The sequence below is a fragment of the Apium graveolens genome, chromosome 11, assembly GCF_009905375.1.
Source record: "Apium graveolens cultivar Ventura chromosome 11, ASM990537v1, whole genome shotgun sequence".
Taxonomy (NCBI): Eukaryota; Viridiplantae; Streptophyta; class Magnoliopsida; order Apiales; family Apiaceae; genus Apium; species Apium graveolens.
This window is the reverse complement of record NC_133657.1, coordinates 8,702,323-8,727,500: the sequence shown is the minus strand read 5'-3', so window position 1 is coordinate 8,727,500 and position 25,178 is coordinate 8,702,323. Positions and strand designations below refer to the sequence as shown.

Genomic DNA, 25,178 nt, shown 5'->3' with positions numbered 1-25,178 from the left:
ACAAAAAACAAAACATGCATGTAAACAAAATCAGTAACTAAAATAACGAAGAGAAAAACGAAGATGTACCAGAAACCATAACTTTCAACAGAGACTGAAAATAATGGTAGTGCACAGATACACAATGCCAAGAAAAGAAGATCACAGTTGAGTCACCAAGCCTTACTCGAAGCCCTGGCTGCTCTTGAAGAGAATATTGCCCCCTACCTGATGCGTTTGGGATGCGTGCAATATCTCCACCAGGTAAAACATCTCTAAATTTATGTTAACAGCAGCAACAAAACCTCCACCTCGACCAGCACCTCAGTCGCGGAAAAATAACAGCACGTCGGACTTGTGTTTTTGGGAGAGAAATGCAGAGAGGGAGAAGAGAAGAGAATGTTGTGTGGTGTAAAAAATACATTTACTTTAGCTTCTAGGAGAGGAAAAGTGAAACTGTTCCACACAATTTAATGTCCGAATTAAACTGCTCCATTAATAAACAAAAAATCAAAACTGATCAGATTTTGAATTTAAATTATTTGTAACAGTTTTTCACTTAACACTCACATTATTATCAGATTTAAATTTTAATTCAATATATCAGTTACAGATCAGATTATATTCATGTCCAAGTTCAATGAATTAGACTAAGCCCACTAACAAATGACTTAGCCCAATTTAGTATCGAACCCCGCCCAACAATTTATAATAATAATCTAGTCACTGATAAATAAATTTGAATTAAAATTAATTCTCAAATAAATAAAATCCTCGCCCAGGTCGCCTCGCCTATGCGAGACGCCGAGACATTCGTCCATCGACCCGACCCGGGGCGGTGCGTGGCGGGGCGGCGGCGCGTACGCAAGACGCCGAGACATTCGTCCAAATCGCCCTTCGACCCGACCCAAGGCGGTGCGTGGCGGGGCGGCGGCGCGCGTGAAGCACACAACAACACAATGGACCATCACACACCTTAGTAGTTGTATACTACTCATGTGTGCGATACCATATAAATCACACAACCTCATTTATTTTTTTCAATGTGGGACAAAAATTCTCAAAAATTCTCAAAAATTCCAAGCTTTTTCAAGCTACTTTCAACTCTCATTTCATATGGATTTCATTAAGAAAATTCTTAAAATCATACATGAAAATTTAAGTTCAAATATCATTAAACAATTTCCAATCATTAGATTTTAGGATCAACATCAAGAACATAATTAAATTAAGCTCTAAAATCCTAATTTTCTAACAATCCCCCACAAATCCATGCAAAAATGCGATTAATTTTTCATCATGACTTGTTTTTCAGAGTCGGTACCCTTCCGGGTTTGAACCCTCCTAATTCCTCTACTTCAATGGCTATCGGATTCAGATGGAATATTTCACCTTAAATCTTAATCTGTTTAGTATAACCATATTCCATAGAAGACGACAAGTCAAAGGCTATAGTGTCAATCTACGGCTTTGAGACATTAATGGTCATGCCTCGATCCTGTTCGTCGAATGCTTCAAGGATTAACCCTATCCTCTAATTGCGACCACACAATTACATTCGCTTAGCTGGGCATCTCCAGAGATATACTGCCTCTATCTCGTCAAATGACTTGACCCCATTCAGAGTTTTAACACTCTTGCTTTTCTAGCAGTGTCAGTACCTTCTAGGTTTACAGGGGATAAACTCAGATACTATAGTAATATTTATGTAGAAAAGGTACTACTAATTCATCCTTACAGCTTGTTATTACCCATTGAATACACTTCGAGGGATCTCCTCTCATGTGTATTGGGTTCCCATTATTGATGAATTATGATGGGTTGACAGTCCAATCCCCAACCTTGACTTCAGGACCACTGCAGGTTCCGGTCCTTTAGTAAGAGGATCAGCTATATTATTCTGAGTTCCTATGAACTCTATAGCTATGATCCTATTAATCATTAAACCCCTTATAGACTTGAGTCTAACTTGGATGTGTCTCTTAGTTTTAGCATTATGCTTTTTACTACTAATCTTGTCGATAGTTGTTCGACTATCACAGTGAATAGTAATAGCAGAAAGCGGTCTGCTTACTACAGGTATCGCAGACATAAGTCCGTGTAACCATTCAGCCTCCGTCCATGTGGCATCAAGTGCACACAACTCAGCCTCAAAAGTAGACCGAGTAACTATAGTCTGTCTGCTTGACTTCCAGGATATTGCTCCACCAGCCAAGGTGAACACGTATCCATTCACTCCATTGGAACAAGACTTCTTAGCTATCCAACTTGCATCACTGTACCCTTCAAGCACACCAGGGAATCTCCTTTAGTGTAAACTAAGGTACATTGTGCCTTTTAGATATCTAAGTACTCTATCAAGAGCATCCCAATGAGTTCTGTTTGGACAGCTTGTATATCTAGCCAACTTAGACACAGAATATGAAATATCTGGTCTAGTACAGTTAGCAAGATACTGCAAGCTCCCAATAATCTGAGAATACCTTAACTGGGACATAGGCACTCCTGAAGTATTCTTGACAAGGGCAATTTTTGAATCATAGGGTGTACTAGCGATTCTACACTGTGAATAACCATATTTCTCAACTATAGATTTCTCTATATAATGAGATTGAGTCAAGGTTATTCCTTCAGTGGACTGAATCAGTTTGATTCCAAGAATCACACTTGCCTCACCCATATCCTTCATTTCAAAATGCCTTTTCAAGAATTCTTTAGTCTCGTTAATAATCTCAATATTGGTTCCAAACAATAAAATGTCATCCACATATAGGCACAAAATAACACACTCACTACCTTTAACTTTAGTGTAGACACACTTATCACTTTCATTAATCTTATAACTGAAAGGCAATACAGTTTCATCAAATTTTTTATGCCAATCTCTGGAAGCTTGTTTCAAGCCATAGATGGACTTGATCAACTTACATACTTTCCTTTCATTGCCAGATGCAACAAATCCCTCAGGCTGATCCATATAAATCTCTTCTTCAAGTTCACCATGAAGAAAAGCCGTCTTTACATTCATTTGATGGATGATAAGACCATGGACTGAAGCCAATGCTATAAGCATTCGGATTGTTACCATTCTTGCAACCGGAGAGTATGTATCAAAGTAATCAATTCCTTCCTTTTGCTTAAAACCCTTAGCTACCAGTCTAGCTTTGTACTTGTCTATTGAGCCGTCAGAGTTTAACTTCCTTTTAAAGACCCGTTTGCACCCAATAGTAGAACACCCAGGAGGGAGATCAACCAACTCCCATGTTCCATTAGAAATAATAAAGTCAATTTCACTCTTTACAGCGCCCTTCCAGTACCTTGACTCAGAAGAATCCATAGCTTGTCGGAAAGTTAAAGCTTCATCCTCGATATTGTAAGTGATGAAATCACCTCCAAAATCCCTGACTACCTTTGCACGCTTACTTCTCCTTGGTTCCTCTACTTCCTTAGGAATAGAGCTACTACTAGGTTCCGCCCCCACATTTGTCATCTTTTCCACATGATCAGGAATAGAACTTGATATGTGAGTAGGATCTTCCTCAGAAATCGTTTCAGGTATTCCAGTCTTCATAGGGTAGACATCCTCAAAGAATGTCGCATCTCGAAATTCAACTATCGTATTTGCCACTATACCTACTATGTCATATTTTAACACTAAAAATCTCATAGCTGTAGTGGTTTCAAGATAGCCCAGAAAGATACAGTCAACAGTCTTTGGACCTAGTTTCTTTCTCTTGTGTTCAGGAAAAAGCACCTTAGCAAGGCACCCCCACACACGAAGATACTTAAGACTAGTCATCCTGCCTTTCCATAACTCCAAGGGTGTCTTATTTATGTGTTTCAGAGGGACTCTATTCAAAATATGGCAAGCCGTATTTAGAGCCTCTCCCCACATGTATTTAGGCAACCCAGAGTTAATAAGCATATTATTAATCATATCTTTAAATGTTCAGTTCTTTCGCTCAGCAACCCCATTAGACTCAGGTGTGTTTGGTGGAGTAACTTCATGAACTATACCATTGTTTGCACAAAATTCATTAAAAGCATTACTCGTATACTCACCACCTCTATCAGATCTCAACCTTTTAAGTAACTTACTAGTTTGTTTTTCTACTTCGGTTTTATATATAATGAATTTACTAAGTGATTCATCCTTATGTCTAAGTAAATAAACATAACAGCGTCTACTGCTATCATCTGTAAAAGTAATGAAGTATCTAAACTGGTCCTTGGTCAACACACCACCAAATTCGCAAATATCAGTGTGTACTAAATCTAACAAGTCTGAATCCCTAACAACGTTATGAAAAGGTTTCCTTATTTATTTAGCAGACACACATACTTGACATTTAGAATTCTTTTATATGGTATGTTTTGGAATCAACTCTAAGTTCATCATGTTCTTAAGAGCACCAAAGTTTAAATGACCTAGTCTAGCATGCCATATATTCGAGGATTCAATACAGTTAACAGAAGGAATAACATTATTATTCAAATTTCCCAAAACGGGATCCGCATTAATAACAAATAAACCATGTGACAAGTAACCCTTGCCAAAGAATGTACCAGTGTGAATAAGAACTACTTTATTATATTTGAACGAAATTTCAAAACCACTAGAAACTAAACAGCTTCCACTTATTATATTTCTACGCATGTCGGGAACATGATGCACTCTCATCAGAGATAGAATACGTCCTGAAGGGAACTTCAGATCCACGTTTCCAACTCCATGTACTTGAGCAGCACTAGCATTCCCCATCTTCACAGTCAGGCTATGACTCTGTTGATAAGATACAAATAAACTAATATCAGCACAAATATATACATTAGTTCCAGTATCTATGAATCATTCATTTGACAGATAGGTAGAAAATATTACAGGGTTGTACGATACATATCGGTCATCATTGGTTTCAGAAGCCGTAGCCTCACCAACAACCATGTTCACTACAGGCCCACTTGCGGTTCCAAGCACAACATTTGCTTGCGCTACCTCGGTTTTCTTCGCTTTCTTCGTAGGGCAGTCCTTACTCCAGTGTCCAACCTGCCCACAAGACCAGCATGGTTTGTTTGTCTTGGGTTTCTTGGCCTTGTCCTTGTCACTCTTAGGTTTATTACTATTAGCTTTCTTAGCAAAGGCCTTCATATTCTGTCCTACGGTTGCTATGTTTACCTTCGAGGTACCGTGTTCAGTTGGCATCACATGTCCCTATTTGGACTTGTGTTGTTCTTGCACCGAGATGTCCAACATAAGGTGGTCCAGGTGATCTCTCCTTTCTGTCTTTTCAGGAAGAGAGAGAACTCTTCCCAAGACTTCGGGAGCTTTTCAATCACACTCATCACCTTGAACTTCTCCAGGAGGTCTATTCCAGACTCCTTCAAAGCATGCACTATCATCTCGAACTCATGCACCTGCTCAGTCATGGACTTATTGTCCACCAGCTTGAACTCGAGGAACCTTGCCACATAATACTTTTCTAGACCTTGTGAGACAGTATTATGTGTCTGGTCCAGCTTCTCCCATAAGAGTTTTGCGGAGTAGGCATCAGAAGAATAGACATCAAACAAAGTGTTTGTTAGTGCCGCCAGATTGGCCGCCCTAGCCACTCCATCCTTCTCAGCCCACTTTGCAAAAGCCTTAACTGTGTCAGCCTTCTCTTGATCCACTACTGGTTTCTCGTATTCCACAACCGGCCACAGACCCTTTATAGTCAGCCACAACTTCATCCTTTTCTGCCAGCGAGAAAAGCCAATGCCACCGTTGAATTTCTCCGGTAAACAGGTTAGTTCAACAGCTTGTGGGAAACTATAGGTGGTCCAATCAATGGCCCCAGCAGTTGCACCCGAAATGCTACCACCACCAACGATAACCTCACTTTCGTTAACCATTATGCTAAATTCTAAATAACTAATATTCTCTTCAAGAATGTTGTAAATCTCACTAACAAATAAAGCAACATAGAGGCAAGTGTATAAAGAATTTAGTAAGTCCAAGCCAAGACCATAGTCAACAAAACAAAGAATGCATGTAAACAAAATCAGTAACTGAAATAATGAAGAGAAAAACGAAGATGTACCCGAAATCATAGCTTTCAACAAAGACTGAAAATAATGGTAATGCACAGATACAGAACGCCAAGAAAAGAAGATCACAGCTGAGTCACCAGGCCTTGCTCGAAGCCCTGGCTGCTCTTGAAGAGAATATTGCCCCCTACAGGTTCAATAAATTAGACTAAGCCCAGCGCGCACGTGTGTGTGAAGCACACAACAACACAATGGACCATCACACACCTTATTAGTTGTATACAACTCATGTGTGTGATACCATATAAAGCACACAACCCCCTTTATTTATTTCAATGTGGGACAAACATTCTCAAAAATTCCAAACTTTTCCAAGCTTTTTTCAACTCTCATTTCATATGGATTTCATTAAGAAAATTCTTAAAACCATACATGAAAATTTAAGTTCAAATATCATTGAACAATTTTCAATAATTAGATCTTAGGATTAACATAAAGAACATAATTAAATTAAACTCTAAAATCCTAATTTTCTAACATTAAGTGTTTGTGCCTGAAGGTGTTCACTGTTCATGTATTGAGAAGTTACAAGTATAAGTGTAAATAATCTTATTATGGCGCACGTATATGCACTTTTGACATAGTGTGTCTGTGTGTATGATAGTGAGACTCTGCTTCACATCCTGCGTAATATAGACCTGCACTTGTACACTAGTGAAGACTCAAGATTGTAAATTATCATCTAATTATACGAATTCTGCTTACATCGACTGCAGCACGTTGAAAGCCTTGTATATTGGGATGCATCTAATTTTGTATTACATATATTTAAAACCCCAAAACGAAACCCATAAATTCAAAACATAACTCAAGTCTTCTTATTTATTTGAGTTGAAAACCCATCTACTTCCATGGTGCTTGGCATAATAAAGGTCAAAACTACTGGGCATAATCATTGTAATAGCTACCATCCTACAGTTTACTCGCATCTTTAACGGTAAAGTTTTAAACTTGTACTACATTTTCCTGGGGAACAGAGGATACGCAGAAAAGCTTTTCATTTTTCTGGAATCGAAATGACATATTTCAGTAATCAGTATAGTTTTAAGATGAAAAACAGAGCATACAATCCACATGTAGAAAAATATAGGATAGACAGGTAGCAATGCGAGGATTATTTGTTCAAGTTCATTTTTTATACAATGTCCTGATGAGATATAACAATAGTTGAAGATTATACTGGCTACTCATTTAAGGAAACAATTTAAAATCCAGTAAAGTGAGTGTGCTGATGCCAACTTTTCTAAGATCTTTAAACACTAAAGAAAGGAGCGCAGAGATATGAGGCTAACAACATAAAAAGAGATGGATCCTGATTTCCTGGCTGAACCAGTTTTCTAATCATACAAGAATTCCTGGCTGACATGACAAAAAAGGGACTAAGCCAATAACACAAGCAAAAAACAAATTACAGGGGCAGCCATTCATATCCACAATACCCCGCCCCCCGCCCCTTCATCATTTAAGCTTGCCAAAGATTAATAATCTTTCAACTAAACTGTGAATTTTGACATTTATCTTCTTGCAGATAACCTATTATGTCACCAATATTCTGAAGATGTTGTTTACTCAAAGTTTTTTTAAAGTTCACCATCAACTACTGGGGGTCTTTGGCGAATCTGTGCTAGTAGCAATGACAACAGAAGTAGATAAGTTGGACACAAGCACTGCCTCACTGCTTACAGCCTTGGATGCTGCAATCTCTTCCAAGCGCTTCCAGGTCAATTCCCGCTTCTCTTGTCTTTCTTTTTCTTTCATCTCATCTTCTTGAAACTTAGTCAGGCACTCATCAAAAAGTGCTTGATCCGCGTCTGAAAATATTTTTTCCACATTCAGCGTCAAACTATGAACAGCTTGGTTCCAGTGACCCCTAATATTTTTCTCCAAGGCTGGGAGGATAATGGGCAATATGATCTTGCGGTTCTGTGTAATCATAGTCCTTATATGATCGTTATTCCATAAAAACAATGCACGTTCAGCTACCTACAAACGGTAAATCAGTTCCACGCAACAAAATAACTATGAGCTTAATATAATAATATACAAAACCAAGACCAGAAAACTTGGCAAAAAAAAAACCAAGCCCAGAAAAGTGGCCACCTTAATCCTTCAACAGACACATTAGCCTATAATAGTTAAAGACAGCGTGGAATAGCTAGGGGAGGGGAACATTGTTGTCATGGCAGTCGACTAGTCGGTTTGGGAAAGTCGACTGGAGAGCTCGACTTGCGAATTGTCAACTAGTCGGTCTACTTGGTTGACTAATCGGTCGACTTATCGACTAGTCAGTCGACTTGGTCGACTAGTGCAAATCCAATCAAAATTTAAAGCGAAAAAAAATTAAAAAAATAATCTAAAAACCTACTCAACATCAGCAACAATCAACATGCTAATTTCAATTTATAAATCTTTATGTGGGTGTGTTTATGTATGTATAAATTGATTAAAACTGAATATACATGTAGTATAATCTGTTTATACATTTGTATAGTCGGCTTATCTATGTGAGTATATAGTGTGTAGAAGGAAAAATAGATATCTTGTGTTTAACATCTCTATTTTGTGATTGATATACATATGAGAATGAGAATGTTGGACTTTTATTGTGGAAAGCCACGTATATAAGAAATATATTATTATATATTATTTACTTGGTCATTATAATTTTGTCGACTAGTCAGCGACTAGTCCACGACTATTCGACTAGTCGACTAGATGGACCTCCATCGACTCGACTCGACTTGACTTATCGACATGACACCCATAGAGGGGAACTTATTTGATTAGCATTAAAGGTACAACGTAGCTGAGATATAAATCAGATTAAAGCAGGTTAAATAATGCAGGGGCAAAATAAACAAGGGCCTTGTTAGGAATGCCTATAAGGCATAAGCCAGGAAATGTACAGGAGAAACAAACAAAAGCACACACAAAAATAGAGTATCTCACACACTCTTATAAAAATGGTAGAGAAACAGCTCCAAAAAGTAATAGATAGAGAGTATTTAACACTCATATAGATTTTCTTAAAATTTATTATTTGCACTATATAAGTAATCTTTGTCTGAACAATAAAACAAACCAAGCTCACCCTCACTCAGAACGGAATAGGCACATGATTGTAACAGGAGACAAATCAGCAAGACTAATATATATTGTTCAGTGCCAACATACATTATAGTGGTCAACTACCAAGAAGAAAGTTAAGTAACATATGTATAAAATGCCAAAAAAAAAACACAAGATCTGTTTCGAAATTTGATTTCTAAGAAGCTATGATATAGTTAAAGATTGTAAAACTAATAATAAGACAAAAAGAATCTAGTAGATTGCATCATACCTGAAAGTGTGAGCTGTTAAGACAGCGGCCTATCTGACGGAACAGAAGGACCATGCACTTCTGAAATTCTGCAGTTTGGGTAGCTTCCAGTACTTCCTCTAACTCGCCGAGAAACATGACTTCTTTTGAACTACTAGTTATTGGCCAATACTTCAACAGACCTCGAATTACTATGTCAGCCAGCTTAGCTTCCTTCTCCACAAATTGGGTAATGCAATAGGAAAGTTGTTGGTGGTACATTGACACGCTTTTAGGTTTGTGAAGGGGGATTAGTGCACGAACAAGAAAAAGTTTGTGTTCTTCTTTTAAAGGTAAAGCAAACCCATTAATTATACTACCCAAGATTTCAAGCAATTCAGCAATCCCATTGTGCCGACCAGTCTCAAATATGAAACTGTAAAAGATATGGTTGATGGCTTTCCTAATGAATGGCCGGTGCACCATAAACTTCCCATATATACGATGGAGAATTGTCTTCAAGCACTCCCTCTCTCTTTGATCATCAGTGTCAAAGAGATCAAGTAATCGCAACACAAAGGAATGATCAATGTATCTTTTTGCGAGCTTCGCATCTGTTTCAGAAGAAGCCACAAATCTCAAAAGAATCTCATACACAATTTGTAGATGAGGCCACGACGGTTCCATATTTGGTTCATCATACTCCGGGTCATACACATCTAGTAGTTTGTCATCATGATTAGACGGCAAGGCTCGAAAAAGATTGGCAGCTATCATTTTCGTGATCTCCTGCATTGTAACCTCATTAAACTTGGAATTCACAGATGAAATGTAGTCAACAAGTTCAAGCAAAGTCTGTCGCTTAATATCCTTCTCTTTAAGATTCTTCGAAGCATCATTAAAATCAAATACCACACAACACATATTCAACTTCTTAATAAAAAGATTGTTCTTCTCCGAGCTAGGAACCTCCCGAAAGCTAGGCAAAGCTTCATAAGCAGCATTACCAATCCCCTGGCCACCTTGGGCAGCCAGAGAACCCGACTTCATCCCTTGATTCGAGTTAAGTATAGCACTTGACGATTGTGCAGCATAATTCCCATTACTAGAATTCGAAGCTTTCCCAGATAACAAACCACTCCTAAAACTATTATTAGCACCAGCACCATCTAAATTCATTACATTCATCGATGAAAATGCAGTTTCGGGGTCATTGTGAGAAGATTTCGACGATATTTTCCGAGGAAGCTTACCCAATATTTGCTTAATCATATCCACTAAACCCTAGTGTAATTTCCCCAAAATGGTAATCCAATCAAAACTACTCACTTGAAATGTATTAATGAAAATGCAAACTTTATTAAATAAAAGCCAAATAAGGTGAATATAAAGAAACCCCAAATCGAAAAATCATACCTTGAAGCTTCATATCAATAAATGAGTACAAGAATATATCTAAAGATTTCAGCTTTGTGTGTTGCTAAACTTGTATGTATATGTGTGTGTATTACTGGAGCGATTGAAAAAAAATGGGATAGAAAAGTGAAAAGAAAGATAGAAATTGAAGCTTGATTGATGAAATGGGTGATGATGATCTGTAAAACGAGGGTTTACAGAAAAAAAATAGAAATTGGGGGGTTTTGTTAAATAAACAAACCCTAGTTAGATAATTATAAAAAAAATTGCATTTTGCATTCCAATATTTTGTCAAAAATTAATTTTGTATACCTATTTTCATAAATGGTAGTTTGCATCCCATACTTTGACATCCGCTTCAAGTTGCATTCTTTTTGTCAAATTTTGTCAATTTTTTTACCCAAATTTTTATTTTTCAGCAACATATATAATATATTATTGAAGAGAAAAGATAAGATATATTATTGGAGACGGCAATTAGGGCTAAAAAATTAGGCAAAAAATGTGAATGCGCGGATTTCAAAATAAAAGGATGCAAACTGCAATTTATAAAAATAGATATACAAAATTGAGTTTTGATCAAATATAAGGGGTGCAAAATGCAATTCTCTCAAAAAAAACTCTAGTTAGTTTCTTATTCCTGGTTCAATCTTTTTTAGGGAGAGAGCCAGTAAATAAAAATATTCATATTTTTTAATTTATTATTAAAAATACAGTCAAAATTGTATATGTGGAAGAGATTTTTCGAAGTTGCAAATAGGGCTGTCAATGAATCGGATATTCGATCCGAGAGCCAATGGAGCGGATATCAATTATTTAAAATAAAATCTGATCTGAATAAATCCGATCCAATATACATAGGATATGGATTTAATATAATCAGATCCATAAATTATCTCATCCAAATATAAATAGATATATATATATATATTATATATATATAACATATGTATGTACAAGAATAAAAAATATATAATACATGAAATATAATAAAATTAGTGAGGTCTTTGCTTATTTCTTGCTGAAGCTGAACGATGAAAAACACTGATCTGATTATATTCCAGTGATGCCACTCTTTATATTTTAAGTTATCAGACTTTGTTGAAGTGTTTGTAATATTTTTTATGATATTGCAATGTTTTTAAGTTGGCATAACAGATTACAAACTTGTAATATGTGCACTGATCTGTTTCTTTTATTAAACTTTGCATTTTGATTTTGTGAATTGTTATTATTAGTGATGTCAATATATTATAAATGCAGTCTTTTTTCTAAATATAACGGAGCAGAACTCCGATCCGAAAATTCGAAAATCCTCCGAAACCGGATATGGATCATGTTTTAAAAAATTCCGGTTATGATCCGATCTGAGTCCGAATCCGGTAAAAATAAATGGATCAGGAAATGAATTAAGGATAATCCGATCCAAATCCGATTCATTGATAGCCCTAGTTACAAATATTGCATATAAGGTTACAACATATTTTAAAAATATTTTGTACAACTTTGGATATTTTTTTGAAAAAAATCTAATTTTTTATTATTTATTTTTTTAGCTAATTTCAATTGTTTATTCAGAATAATATATTTGATTAAACTAAAAGTAATAAAGAATGAGCACTTTGACTAACAGTGGTGAATAGCTTGCATGCCCCAGCTGAGGGGCCTTAAGATAAATTATCAAGAATTTCAATTAAATCTCTTTAGGGATTAAAATCGATTGGTGAGTCTGGAACTTGTAAAAGATTTATTGAAACAATAATTATATTTACGTAATATTTTCCGGTAACTGGCCAATAAAAGATTTATTGAAACAAATAATAATTATATTTACGTAATGTTTTCCAGAAACTGACCAATATTGAAGTTTGAGTCGAGAACATTAGGATTCAAAGCCTTTTCTAAAAATATAGCACTTTGTAACCAACATTTTTCAAGTAAAAATATAGCACTTCGTAACGAACATTGTTCAAGTAAAAATATAGCACTTTGTAACCAACATTTTTCAATAAAAATATAGCACTTTGTAACCAACATTGTTCAAGTAAAAATATAGCACTTTGTAACCAATATAAGATTCTTTCTACTTGATCAATTTTAAATCAAGTTAAGCTTGAAATTCCACAGTAAATTAGTGTGAACTCTGAAGTGCCACTTTGTATAGTGAGTTTAATAGCCTGTAGAAAGTAAATATACAGTGATCCAAGTTTGCTTGTGTATATCTTAAGGAACAAAAAAACAGCTCTTCTTTCCATTTTTATTCTCCCTCTAGTAAAAAGAAATAACATAATCTAAAATAAATATAAATCAATAAAATTATGAGAGCCTCTCCAGATCCACTGGCCAACTCGGGCTGGCCCCTGTTACCTTCTATTACTATAGACAATTGAACTATAACTAGTAACTACTTCGCCAAGAGTACGCATCAACAGTAAGAGAAGGTCCTAGTGGAACAGAAGATCTGGATTACGTTTGCAAAGCACCTTGGCCAAGTACAAGCGTGCACATCACAGCAGCTTCAATATTGTTTCTCAATCTATTAGTTTGACAACCTTAATTTAATCTACGTGGCTAAACATACTGGTTCTAACACTTGTTTGGCACAAAATGTACAAGGGTAAAAAATGAAGTTCAGTCACTAGGAAGTCTAATGCACACATCTAACAAATGTCAAGTTAGCTGCCCGAAAGCCACCTGTTTGTGCAAGCACAGTTTCTTCTCTGCACTGTACAATTCCATGACACAACAGTACTGTAGCAGATACTACAAGAAAATTGCATATACCTCCATTCTGGGACATCGCAAGTAGTCATCTCATCTCTTTCTGCGCTTTGGCTGCACCTAGAAATGGCATACAACAGAATATTCCATTAGAGAAGTAGATTTAAATTGAGGACTTCAATTATTTTCATAAACTATACAAGCAGAAATATATGCACTAGTACAAGCACAGATGGAAAATTTGAAATGCAAATTTTCATGCCAATGATTTTTCTTCATATTTTTTAAACTGTGACAGTCACATAATGGAAGTATATTAAAACATAAATAAAACTCGGAGAAGGAATAAACCCCACGCCCCCAGAGCAAGGGCACTCCACTTCTTTTATATTGCATAACCTACAATGATATATTTCTTTTCTAGAATCCATAAAATACTCGAATTTAAGGCTTGACGACATTCCATTATAAGGATGCTGAAGATATTTTGATTCTTTGAAATTTACAAATAAAACAAATTAATTAGAAAAGAAGATATAGACGTAATTGATACATAAGGTATTCTATTTAATTGTCACCAAGATAACAACCACCACAGTAATATTTCAAGGATCTTGGACAAACAGAAGGAAGATACTACCTTCCATTCTTAGAAAAACCATTTAAACAACAAAAATATAGAGTAGTGCAATATCGAACATGAGCCACTCAAAGACTACCTGATTTTCATAGATAACATAACAGATTTATTTAATTTTTTGCACTCCTGATAAAACATCTTTCCATTTGACAGCCAAATTGCTAACTATGATATCCGTATCTAGCTAAGAAATTGGACAAAGCAACGATAAGCTTATAATATCAAATAGCTACGAAATTGGTCAAAGCAATGTAGGGTTATAATATCAAATTGCCACCTTTCATCATCGTGCACAATATTTGTACAACAGTGAATAGCCTACCATTGTAAAAGAATCCACAAAGTTAGTTCCAACCATTCTAAACCCCTTTGGCTGGTCAATAATCATACACGCTACTTTATAAATAAGATTTATACTTAATGAACACAGCTTTGTAGAACATGACATTACTTAGTCTACCACTTAATTTGCAAATTTCCACATTAGTAAGCACCAAGTAATTATCACAACCAGTAATAACTAATATTACCCGCGTATAACATTAAATGCAAACAGCTAATATTGCACAAAACTTATCATTACTTTAGCTGTCTTTATAGTAGGGAATTAGTTAGTGATCTGACAATTGTTCCTCCATGATCTCCAAATAGGGATATACCATTGTTTTGAAGTACTTCGGATTTTTTTTTGTCAAGTACTTTAGATTTTACAGATGTGACATGTATAGCACAACAAGAACAGATGCCAAGATGTACCAAGGTTTATAACTGACTCCAAACTTCTGATTAAGAATTTGCATCATTCACTTATACCTAAAAAACATATAGCCAGGGAGACATCAATTCGTATTTTTATATTATATTGAGTAGCATGTAACCAGCAAGTCGAGCATATCTAAAGTAACTAAGAAAGCATCCTAAAATTTATGGAAGTAATCAAATGATAACTGTAATTAGTTCCAAACACTGCAAACACTGTCATATAAGGCGCAAAGGCTCCGCTGGAGCTTGGGTGCAATGCGCATGATGAGGCACATGCCTCATTCAAGGGAGGCGTAAAAGTTTCACATGATTTAATATGTTATTATATACATTATAAATATTTTTTTAACTCAGTAAGTACCAACTAAGCATACAAGTACCAAGGATCCAACTCACACAAGAAAACAAAATATCATAAAAATTGAACTAATAAATATAATAAGATTATTACCTTCAATCATAAAAGTAATAGTTCTGACAACAATAATAGTATTCAAACATCATAACCAAAAAGGAACACTTAACTCGATAAAAAATGAATAAATAACACAATAAAAAGAACTGTAACGCTATACATTTTGAAATTTAATTATAGCACGCAAGATTCTGTAGTCCTATTAATGGTATATTTTTGTATCAAGTGAATTCTTAGCAGACCTTTATTTTTGATAAATAATAGTTTATTGTGAAAGAAAAGAAAACAAAGAGCAATCTTTGTAGAAAAGATTGGTAGATTTAGGTTGGCTGAGGCCAAATTAGAAACATTAAATATTAATAAATCATTGCCTAATTATTAGATACTTGGACAGATGTTTACTCAACCAAGTAGATGACTGGGTTCTACTCTTAGCATCTAACAATTATGTATCCTAGCATATTAGGAAGGCCAAAGCCCTGGTCACCGGAACGTATAATGAGGAGATGTGATGCGACAAGTGATTTCAGGATCTAACTGAAGGTACAGGAAGCAACCTGTTTAAAAGTTTTACAAGGGCCATGGTAGAATTAGGGCATTGGGTGAACAAATGATTATGACTTTCCTTTCTACTAAACAAAAGAGAAAGTGCGAACTAGTCTATATCCCCAAGGCTTCTATACCATAGAGAGTAAAATTCTTACATATGAGCCAGCTGTCAAATGAAAATCAAGAATGATGGCCTTGCTCCAAACAGCTTTAGCGCAAGATACATCCATTTCCTTGCTAGTGACTCATGGATAATTTAGCAGTTACAGTGTGCTCATTAACATAATCCCACAGGATTATATCCTCTCTAGAGTTGTAAGGATGAGTTGAGTAGTCAAATAACTAGACCAGTCGGAAAGTTATTAGTGGCTGCATGTTTTTAATTATGGAGGGAGCTAACACCCACTAAGCATTCTTGATAACATCACTAACTCTTGCAGTAGAACTCAGCGAAACTAGGGTTACTCTAACATATATATTTAATTATCTACATATACATAGTAAATATGCTTGAAATAAAATCAACATAATACACATTAAGAAGATATGGTAAACAAACACTTCACATAAGAGGAAGAAAAAGGAAACAGAGGCACTTCACGTATAAGGAAGAATTGGAGGAGAAAGATAATGCACTAGTCTCAGAATTTGGCCGACACAAAAAATTTCTTTAAAATATGTGGAATTAACTTAAATAAGACGCAAAGGAAGGCGTGGGATGGAGAGCCTTAAACCTCGATGAGAATGTGACCTTACATCAAATCACAATAGTTGATTATCGAATGGATTGAAAACATCCGTGGTTTGGGGTACAAGGCGTGGGTGGTGTGGAGTGGGGGTGTTAGACTGTTAGTAGTGTGTCTTTCTTATCTTCTTTTAGAGTACTTTCATGCAGTATGCAAATATCTAACTATTGTACTGCACGTCTGACACTCTTTGCTTAATGTGTGTTATAATGGCAAAAGTTGCCTGATTCGGTCCTTCCCAACACAATAAAAATCTTGAGGTCTTGTGATTTCCTCGCATAGAATTTTTCATTATGCATCAACTTGATTAAAAGTTAAATTCACGTGTAGTCTAACTGTAAACATCATATCCAGGGTTGTCGAAGTCCTTCCTAGAAGGCAAAGAAGCGGAAAAATCTTGCCTACCATTGTCTAAGGCAGAGCGACTTACGAGAGGTGGTGAGGCATGTGGCGAACGCGAGGTACGCCTCATAATGCGAGACCAATTTGATATTATTTGAGAAAATAAGTGGTGGGTCTCGCCAATTTTTAAACTCCTCCAACCATTGAAGTATCTTTCATCTTCCATGTTCTGTTTTTGCCGTTCACTAGGCACATGCCCCTTTCTTTTTTCTAATAAGTATATACAAGAACATAGTTTAATAAGTATTCTAATTCTCTCAGCAAAAATATATTATATCTTTTATGTAATAGTGACCCCAAATATTTCTATTAACACGTGTGATTGAAATATACCTATAACATGACTACAAAATCCTAATTCTTTATACCATAAAGTAATTTGAATACGTTTAGCTAGAATTGTTAACAATAATATCATGATATGTGTTTACCGTGTATAGCTAAACATAGTTCATATTATCCTTTTATTTGGAATCGTAATACTATTCCTGTCAATTTCATTGTATTAAAATATTATTAGTTTTTTTAATATTAAATGCTCAATAATGTTTGTACATTTTGCTTTTCAATTAGGGTTGAGTCGTATTTAGTCCATAAATAAGTCCAATTTATTTGATAGTTAAGGAGCCTAAAGCGCACTCTTTGTTAAAAAAAAATTCACCTTTCCCCTAAATTAGCACAGTTTAAACCAAAGGTGATCTCAAATTCTACCTATATGTGCACATCAATATTATAGATGTCTGATGCTACAACTGCAAACTTACTATAATTATAATGTAATATAATTTTCATTTATAAACTATGACAATGATTAAAATTTGAAATGAAATTTATAAAGCCAATTGCATACCGTGGAAGTTGGAGTGATTCGAAATAATGAGAGTGACTCCCATAGTATCACATTTGTGCCTATTTGGCAGTATAAGATTATTAAACTAAACAGGTAGAAGTGAAAAACTAACATGCTCTAGGCGAGCAAACACATGCTGATTAACTAAAATAGAACAATACAACAGTCTAAACTCCCTAAAAGGCTTGCTACTCGTAATGCCTACCTCACATTCCCTTGCACTTAAATTAAAAGAAAACACCATATGCTAAGCGCCTAAGCCATTCATATACCTCCCATTCCCAATAGGTAGGTAAATGATTGTATGCTAAGCCATTACTATGTACATGGTATTCAACATATTGTAGTATATATACACAGTGGCGGATACAGAAACTTATTAATGGCATGTGACTTATAATAATTAATAAATTCACTTGCATATAATTTTTTGATTGAGTCTAAAATATTGATTTATACACTTATCTAATCACAAATTAAGGAAATGACGCAAGTGAAAATAGAAAAACCAACTTATTAACTATGGTAATTTCTTATTCTTTTTTCATTAACAGAAGCAACAAATGAGATGATTTTGAAATACAAGTTGTACTTGAAGAGTAGAGAAACAGAGCTTAATATGCAGAAGTTCGAGAATAGAAATGATGAAGAGAAGCACAAGCCTGACCACCCTGATCTGTTTAAGGCTTTAAGCTATGTAAGAAAAACCTTTTTCCTAAAAAATAATGGTGTGTCACTTGTCACACCATACATCAATGTGCATCCGCCACTGTATATATATAACACCGCTAAAAATTTATCGATCATATCTATATTACGAATGTTACAATAGCAAAGAATTCATTACTTGCTATTATTAATTTAAGATGACTTAATATAATGTTACCAAAAAAAGACATCCGAGGTGTGGCATATTGTCCATACTAGACTTTTAGGGGACATTTATAGAAAGGTTAGGGGGATTATTATAGTTTCAGAATCTCGTTCCCACACATTGGTGTTTGGTTAGCGAGATTGCTTGGCTGGAATGGGTAACACGTTCTCATCAACCGAGTAATGCCCACCAACCCATGGAATTCAATTTGATTTCATTCCCCCCCCCCAAAACCCATATACAATTTGATTCTCATCCCATCCCCCCCCCAAAACCCATATACAATTTGATTCTCATCCCATCCCCCCCCCCTACCCTTCGTATTAGACTTTTAGGGCGTGATAATTTGTGAAGTGAAAAGTGAAAAATTGTAGTGCAGAAAAGATGATTACAAAACGGTTACAACTAAGGCTATATACGAGTAAAAATTCTAATCTAACTTTAACGGGAAGATCCAACTAACTAACTATTTGACTATCTTGACTATTAAATAGAAAAACCAACTTATTAACTATGGTAATTTCTTATTCTTTTTTCATTAACAGAAGCAACAAATGAGATGATTTTGAAATACAAGTTGTACTTGAAGAGTAGAGAAACAGAGCTTATTATGCAGAAGTTCGAGAATAGAAATGATGAAGAGAAGCACAAGCCTGACAACCCTGATCTGTTTAAGGCTTTAAGATATGTAAGAAAAACCTTTTTCCTAGAAAATAATGGTGTGTCACTTGTCACACCATACATCAATGTGCATCTGCCACTGTATATATATAACACCGCTAAAAATTTATCAATCATATCTATATTACGAATGTTACAATAGCAAAGAATTCATTACTTGCTATTATTAATTTAAGATGACTTAATATAATGTTACCAAAAAAAGACATCCGAGGTGTGGCATATTGTCCATACTAGACTTTTAGGGGACATTTATAGAAAGGTTAGGGGGATTATTACAGTTTCAGAATCTCGTTCCCACACATTGGTGTTTGGTTAGAGAGATTGCTTGGCTGGAATGGGTAACACGTTCTCATCAACCGAGTAATGCCCACCAACCCATGGAATTCAATTTGATTTCATCCCCCCCCAAACCCAAATACAATTTGATTCTCATCCCCACCCCCCCCCCTACCCTTCGTATTAGACTTTTAGGGTGTGATAATTTGTGAAGTGAAAAGTGAAAAATTGTAGTGCAGAAAAGATGATTACAAAATGGTTACAACTAAGTTATATACAGAGTAAAAATTCTAATCTAACTTTAACGGGAAGATCTAACTAACTAACTATTTGACTATTCTGACTATTATGCTGAGCTGTATCATTATGCTGAGCTGAAACATTGCTTGGCTGAATATCAAATTGTGCCATAGCATCCACACTATTATTCTCAATAGGGCGCACTTAGATTAAGGTTAATGGAGACATACGGTTTGAGAATCTCAATCCCATACATTGGTGTTTGGTGTTTGGTTTGAGAGATATCTTAACTGGAATGGGTAACACATTCTCATTAACCAGGTAATGCTTACCTTACTAGACATAATGAATTCAATTTGATTCTCATTCCCATTCCACCGTGTTTGGTTTGAGAGATTTCTTAACTAAATTGGGTACTCGTTCTCATCAACAGGGTAATGCTTACCTTACTAGACCCATGAAAATCAATTTGATTCTCATACCTATTTCCCGACCCCTCCCACCCCCACAATTCCCATATTAATCCCCCTTGGTCAAATTACATTCTTTTAATGACTCAATGGTATGTTGGTGACATATATATGCCATTATGCTGCATAATTAGTATAAATAGTTTTTGATTTGTCGACTAACATACGACTAGTCGGCTCCTAGTAGGTCATCCAATCAGCTATCAACTCACTATACTTTATAACAACCATGCTAACCATCTCAACAGCCACACGAGTGGCTAAGGAAATGGAAAAGAAGATTGCAGAAAAGCACAAGGTTATTGGATACAGCAGTTGATCTGCAGGAAGGATTTAGGCGTGTGGTCCAGTGCCATCTTATGTATAAAGGGAGACAACGATCTTGCACCAAATTAAGACACTTCACTGATTATTACTAAAAACATACTCCCTCCATCCCAAATTAGTTGTCCCATTTGACTTTTGCACGTAATTTAAGATGTCTTGACCGCATATCTCCGTTAATTATTTTCCAAATTTTCGTTTTGTAGATAAAAGTTTAAGATTTAAATTTTTATTCACAAAAAGAAAATTTAAAAAATAATCAAGGAGACATGAGGTCAAGTCACCTTAAAATACGCGTAAAAAAGGGACAACTAATTTGGGATGGAGGGAGTATTTTTTAAATTGTTTATTGAGAAATTTGTAACCTTTGCAATCTGAATTCATCCACCAAGTTTATCAGCATCGGTTGTGAGATTTATCTAAAAACGGAAAATAATTATTCAATCTCTGTTGCATTTCACTACCAATCTATGCATACTATGATAAATAGATAACCGAAATCCCTCAATGTTCCACCTCACTACTGAGCCCCTGTTCCCTGGGTCTTATTATATTCTTACAGTTTAAAAGAATCTCCACGATTCAATTAATTCTAATCTTAATTATAATCTGATGCAATTAGTGCTTCCACAAATTCGCAACAATAACTAAAACATACAAAAATGTCTTATCAGATAAACGACGCACACCACAATTGTTTCCATCCAAGTACATTTAGTTTAGCATTACTAAGAACAGAAGAACCCACCAAGTAACATAAGATGCTGCAGTCAACATACATCTGCACAACTGTTTTTCCCGGTACCTAGCAACCAACAGGAAATTTTATCAAATTGGAGTCTGCTTAGGGTTCTACCTTAACCTTAGGAGAAGTTGCTGGTACTGGGAATGAGTTGGATTTTCTAGCATCCTCGTCGGACGCACAATCAGAACATAAGAACTGCTCCAACATTTTAGCTTCTTCAATGGTCATCCCCATACAAGAAGGATGAAACCTGCCAAGCGCATTAAATGCCTCAGGGGACAACATAACAGAAAAAACAGAGAGGAACACAAAATGGAAAGTGGGATAGTATGGAAGGAAATAAGCAGAGATACATTATCCAGTCTTAACACATGCTAAGCAGAATGTGAGGAAATTTTATTCCCGCCCCTTGGCAATAGAAGACATGTTCAGGCCTATCATTGCATAAACGCATATAACAATCTTCAAGAAGTTTATCATTCGCAAACACATTTATAACATTTTCATGCTACAGAGAATAAAATGCTAAGCACTGCTAATATGGAAAATACTCGAGCTCAAAATAAATAAAATAAACAAGATAAAAAATGTAGGAATTTGTAAATAATGATTGCGTTCTTTGATTGAGAGGCGACGATGATAAAAAATCAAGATGAAATTTGTTGATAAAAAGAAATCAATCAATAAATTAGATACAAAATAGCTAGCACAAGGAACACATCATCTTTGCTCATATAGAGCAACATCACATATATGATTGAATCAGTGTTTAGTATTTACTGTAGATATAAAAGACTAGTACTAAATAGACTTGCAGGTCAATTTGGAACAAAGAAAGATTTTAAGTTACAAAATTATTTCTTTGAAAAGGTTTTATATGCATTTAGTTCTTTAAATCTTTCCCCACATTATAATACAAATTAAAATTTTGTTGGTCCTTTCCTAATTAAATTAAACAAAATTCATAATTAAAGCAGTTGTTCGATGATATAATTATACAAACGCGTTCATTCAAAATTCACATGAACAATTATTTTACATACTAGTTCATACAATTCATAATAAACTTCAATTCAGATAAATTGCTTAACATACCATACACAAAAGAGGGTAGTAACTGGCTATACCTTAAGAAACATACTACACAACTTTTACATTCTTTCCAAAATAAAATTTAAGCCTTATTCAATTAACTTAGAATTTTAAAGAACAGAGTGCACACTCCAAATTTAGTTACATAGGAGAAAACGCATATGTTAATTAATGTTGCATTTGCTGCCTTTGGTTTGTTGTTGTAGCGTATATTTTTAAAATTGTGTCCTGCCATTTTTGTTTAAATATTTGTTTTACTATTTTCTTTACGTTACAATATGTACTTTTCCAAAATCACATTCTTGTGACCTGATTCTCAAAGGATATACAATCAGGAATAAATCTAAATAGTAGGCTTCAAAATCCTTATCTCTATATTTGCTCTCCTCATACGTTACAAATGCTAATGGATCCTATTAACTCGAGCTACCCAAGGGAATAAATCTAAAGAGTACGCCTCAAAAGCCTTATCTCTATATCTTCTCTCCTCAAACGTTACACATGCTAATGGATCTTATTAACTCAAGCTACCAACCACCTTTGTCCTTTACCCTCTCTTGTAAAACTTTTCATTGGCCGTTCCTCTCTTACAAAAATAAAAAAGAAAAAGAAAAAAGACTCATCTGGTTCCTTTCCATTCTTTTTACTTCCATCTAGATTTTTTCAGATTGGAAAAAGCAAGTTCCAGTATTCCAATTATACATAAGCATGTTTGCTTCTATAAAATCACAGTTCCACAGAACTAGAATTATACATAGGCATGTTTGCTTCTACTAGATCATAGTCCCACACAACTAGATTACTTAAGTTTTCTAATAGAAATCATCCTTCAGTAGGTAATTTGTCTCATGAACTAAATTACGGAATATCATCCTTCAGTAGGTAATATCATCCTTCAGTTTTTACGGAATTATAACAGTAAGATGTGGCTCCCTAAAAATGAATTAGAAAGTGATAGCACGTTGGGATTAAGTACTGAGAATATGGGTATCATTAGTAGTGAAGAAATACAGAGTTCTCAACAACAAAAATAGCCTTTAAAGGACTCGGTAAGTAGTGCTAGATCATGTCTAAATCTTAATGTTGTGAATTGTGTGGCCTGTATCAACAATATGATCATATTGACTCCCCCACATCAGATAAGTATAATAAAAATAACAACCCTAAAATAAAATTAACATTAACATCCCTGCTTGCTCTGTTTCTGTTAGATTGTCAAACATAAATTTATCCCCAAATTGCAGCATAATTTTTACACTAAACACGGAAATTTACTAAATGATTGATAACAATAACTCATATACTCAAGTAGAAACATTAATCTGAGCCCAAGATAAATAATGGTAAAAAGATCTTTCTAGCAGATTTCAAAGCTAAGCAAGTAAGGAATCCATCCATAGATTCGAAGTAACAACAGATATTGATAAAGATAACGAAAGTTCATACCAATCCTTGCACCCTTCGCACTGCACCATCAGGTCATCGGGATTGTAAGGCATCTCACACTTACAATACCTTCAAACAAAAAACCAATACTCAATTAGCACAAATCACAAACATCAATTTCCAAACCAAAAAACTCAAATTCATCAATTTACTCACACAGCAACGCGGTCAGGAGTAAACGCTCCATTCGCCGCCTTATACTCAAACCGACAAAAGTAATCCTCCACGCCGACATTATCAAGCTTAGTATAACTCTTAAAAGTATGCACAACACATTTGTCCTCAATAGTATGAGCACTCTGCCAATCATAATGATCCGACAAAAACAGCTCCTTTGCGCCATGGAACTGTCGTCTCCCACCGAGAGACTCCTCGGGGCGATAATACCAACGCACACGAACCTTTACATTGCTCCGATGATCCGCTTCGAGCCTCTCGACTCGCGCAACGTATGGTAGCTTCTCTGACTCTGATGGACGTAGTAACACACAATCGCCGGCTATAAAAACACACACAAACACAATTCAGTTTATCACAAATTAATTTATTTTTTTGAAATGAATTAGAATATTTGGTTAAGCGGGTATGTTTGGTTTAATTACGAATATACGGAGAGAGGAGAATGAGGAATTACTTACGTCGGACCATTTTGGTGGTTCCTTTGATGGTGTAGGTGTCGAGATCTTTCTTGCCGGGCTTTGTTTTCGCCATTTGATTGATTTGTGGTGAGATTTCGAGATTTGAATTGGAGATTGTAGTGTTGAGAGGGTGTGATTTGGGGGAGAAATGAGAAGTGGAGTGGAGCTGAAAGCTTTAGAAAGAAATGGCCTCGGTATTGATGAATGTGGGCCCCTTGGACACGGATGCAAGAATAAAAACTTTTTTTTCTTACTTTTTTTAAAATGAGATGAGATCCATGTTTATCATATATTCGTTATCATTTTCTAAATCAAGATTTCGGTCAATTAAATAAAATTGATGGAAGACTGATATTTTTGGCCTAACAGTTTGAAATAATAATATTTTTTCCTCTCCTAGGGTTTGTTAATTTTCAAGTAAATCGAGGGGTTTCCACTGGTTTTCTCCGGTGGAAAGCCCCAACCCCTTTAATTTCTTTTGTTCTTATTAATTTCCTTCAATAAAACCCAATTTTTGGGTGTTT

At 35.3% G+C, this 25,178-nt stretch overlaps 2 protein-coding genes across 5 annotated transcripts; both read right to left on the bottom strand.

Moving 5' to 3' along the window:
- Positions 1 to 7,348: 7,348 nt before the first annotated feature.
- LOC141696941 (serine/threonine protein phosphatase 2A 59 kDa regulatory subunit B' gamma isoform-like) lies at positions 7,349 to 10,979 on the bottom strand. The gene is made up of 2 exons (XM_074501101.1): positions 9,407 to 10,979; positions 7,349 to 8,049 (listed from the first exon to the last, which is right to left on the bottom strand). Exons 1-2 carry the CDS (start codon positions 10,634 to 10,636, stop codon positions 7,660 to 7,662), a joined length of 1,620 nt encoding a protein of 539 aa, XP_074357202.1. The 5' UTR covers positions 10,637 to 10,979; the 3' UTR covers positions 7,349 to 7,659.
- Positions 10,980 to 12,973: 1,994 nt separating this feature from the next.
- LOC141696943 (chromatin remodeling protein EBS-like) lies at positions 12,974 to 24,868 on the bottom strand. 4 transcript variants are annotated; one of them, XR_012564552.1, is made up of 5 exons: positions 24,655 to 24,867; positions 24,173 to 24,515; positions 24,017 to 24,085; positions 21,482 to 21,728; positions 12,974 to 13,621 (listed from the first exon to the last, which is right to left on the bottom strand). XR_012564552.1 is itself a non-coding variant. In XM_074501104.1 (5 exons), the coding sequence occupies exons 1-5, from the start codon at positions 24,725 to 24,727 to the stop codon at positions 13,595 to 13,597; spliced, it is 645 nt and encodes a 214-aa protein (XP_074357205.1). In that variant the 5' UTR covers positions 24,728 to 24,868; the 3' UTR covers positions 12,974 to 13,594. The 4 variants fall into 4 exon arrangements, 2 of the variants coding, with proteins under 2 accessions (XP_074357205.1, XP_074357204.1); XR_012564553.1 differs by having other exon boundaries at positions 12,974 to 13,615; XM_074501104.1 differs by having other exon boundaries at positions 12,974 to 13,615; positions 21,590 to 21,728; positions 24,655 to 24,868.
- Positions 24,869 to 25,178: the final 310 nt, after the last annotated feature.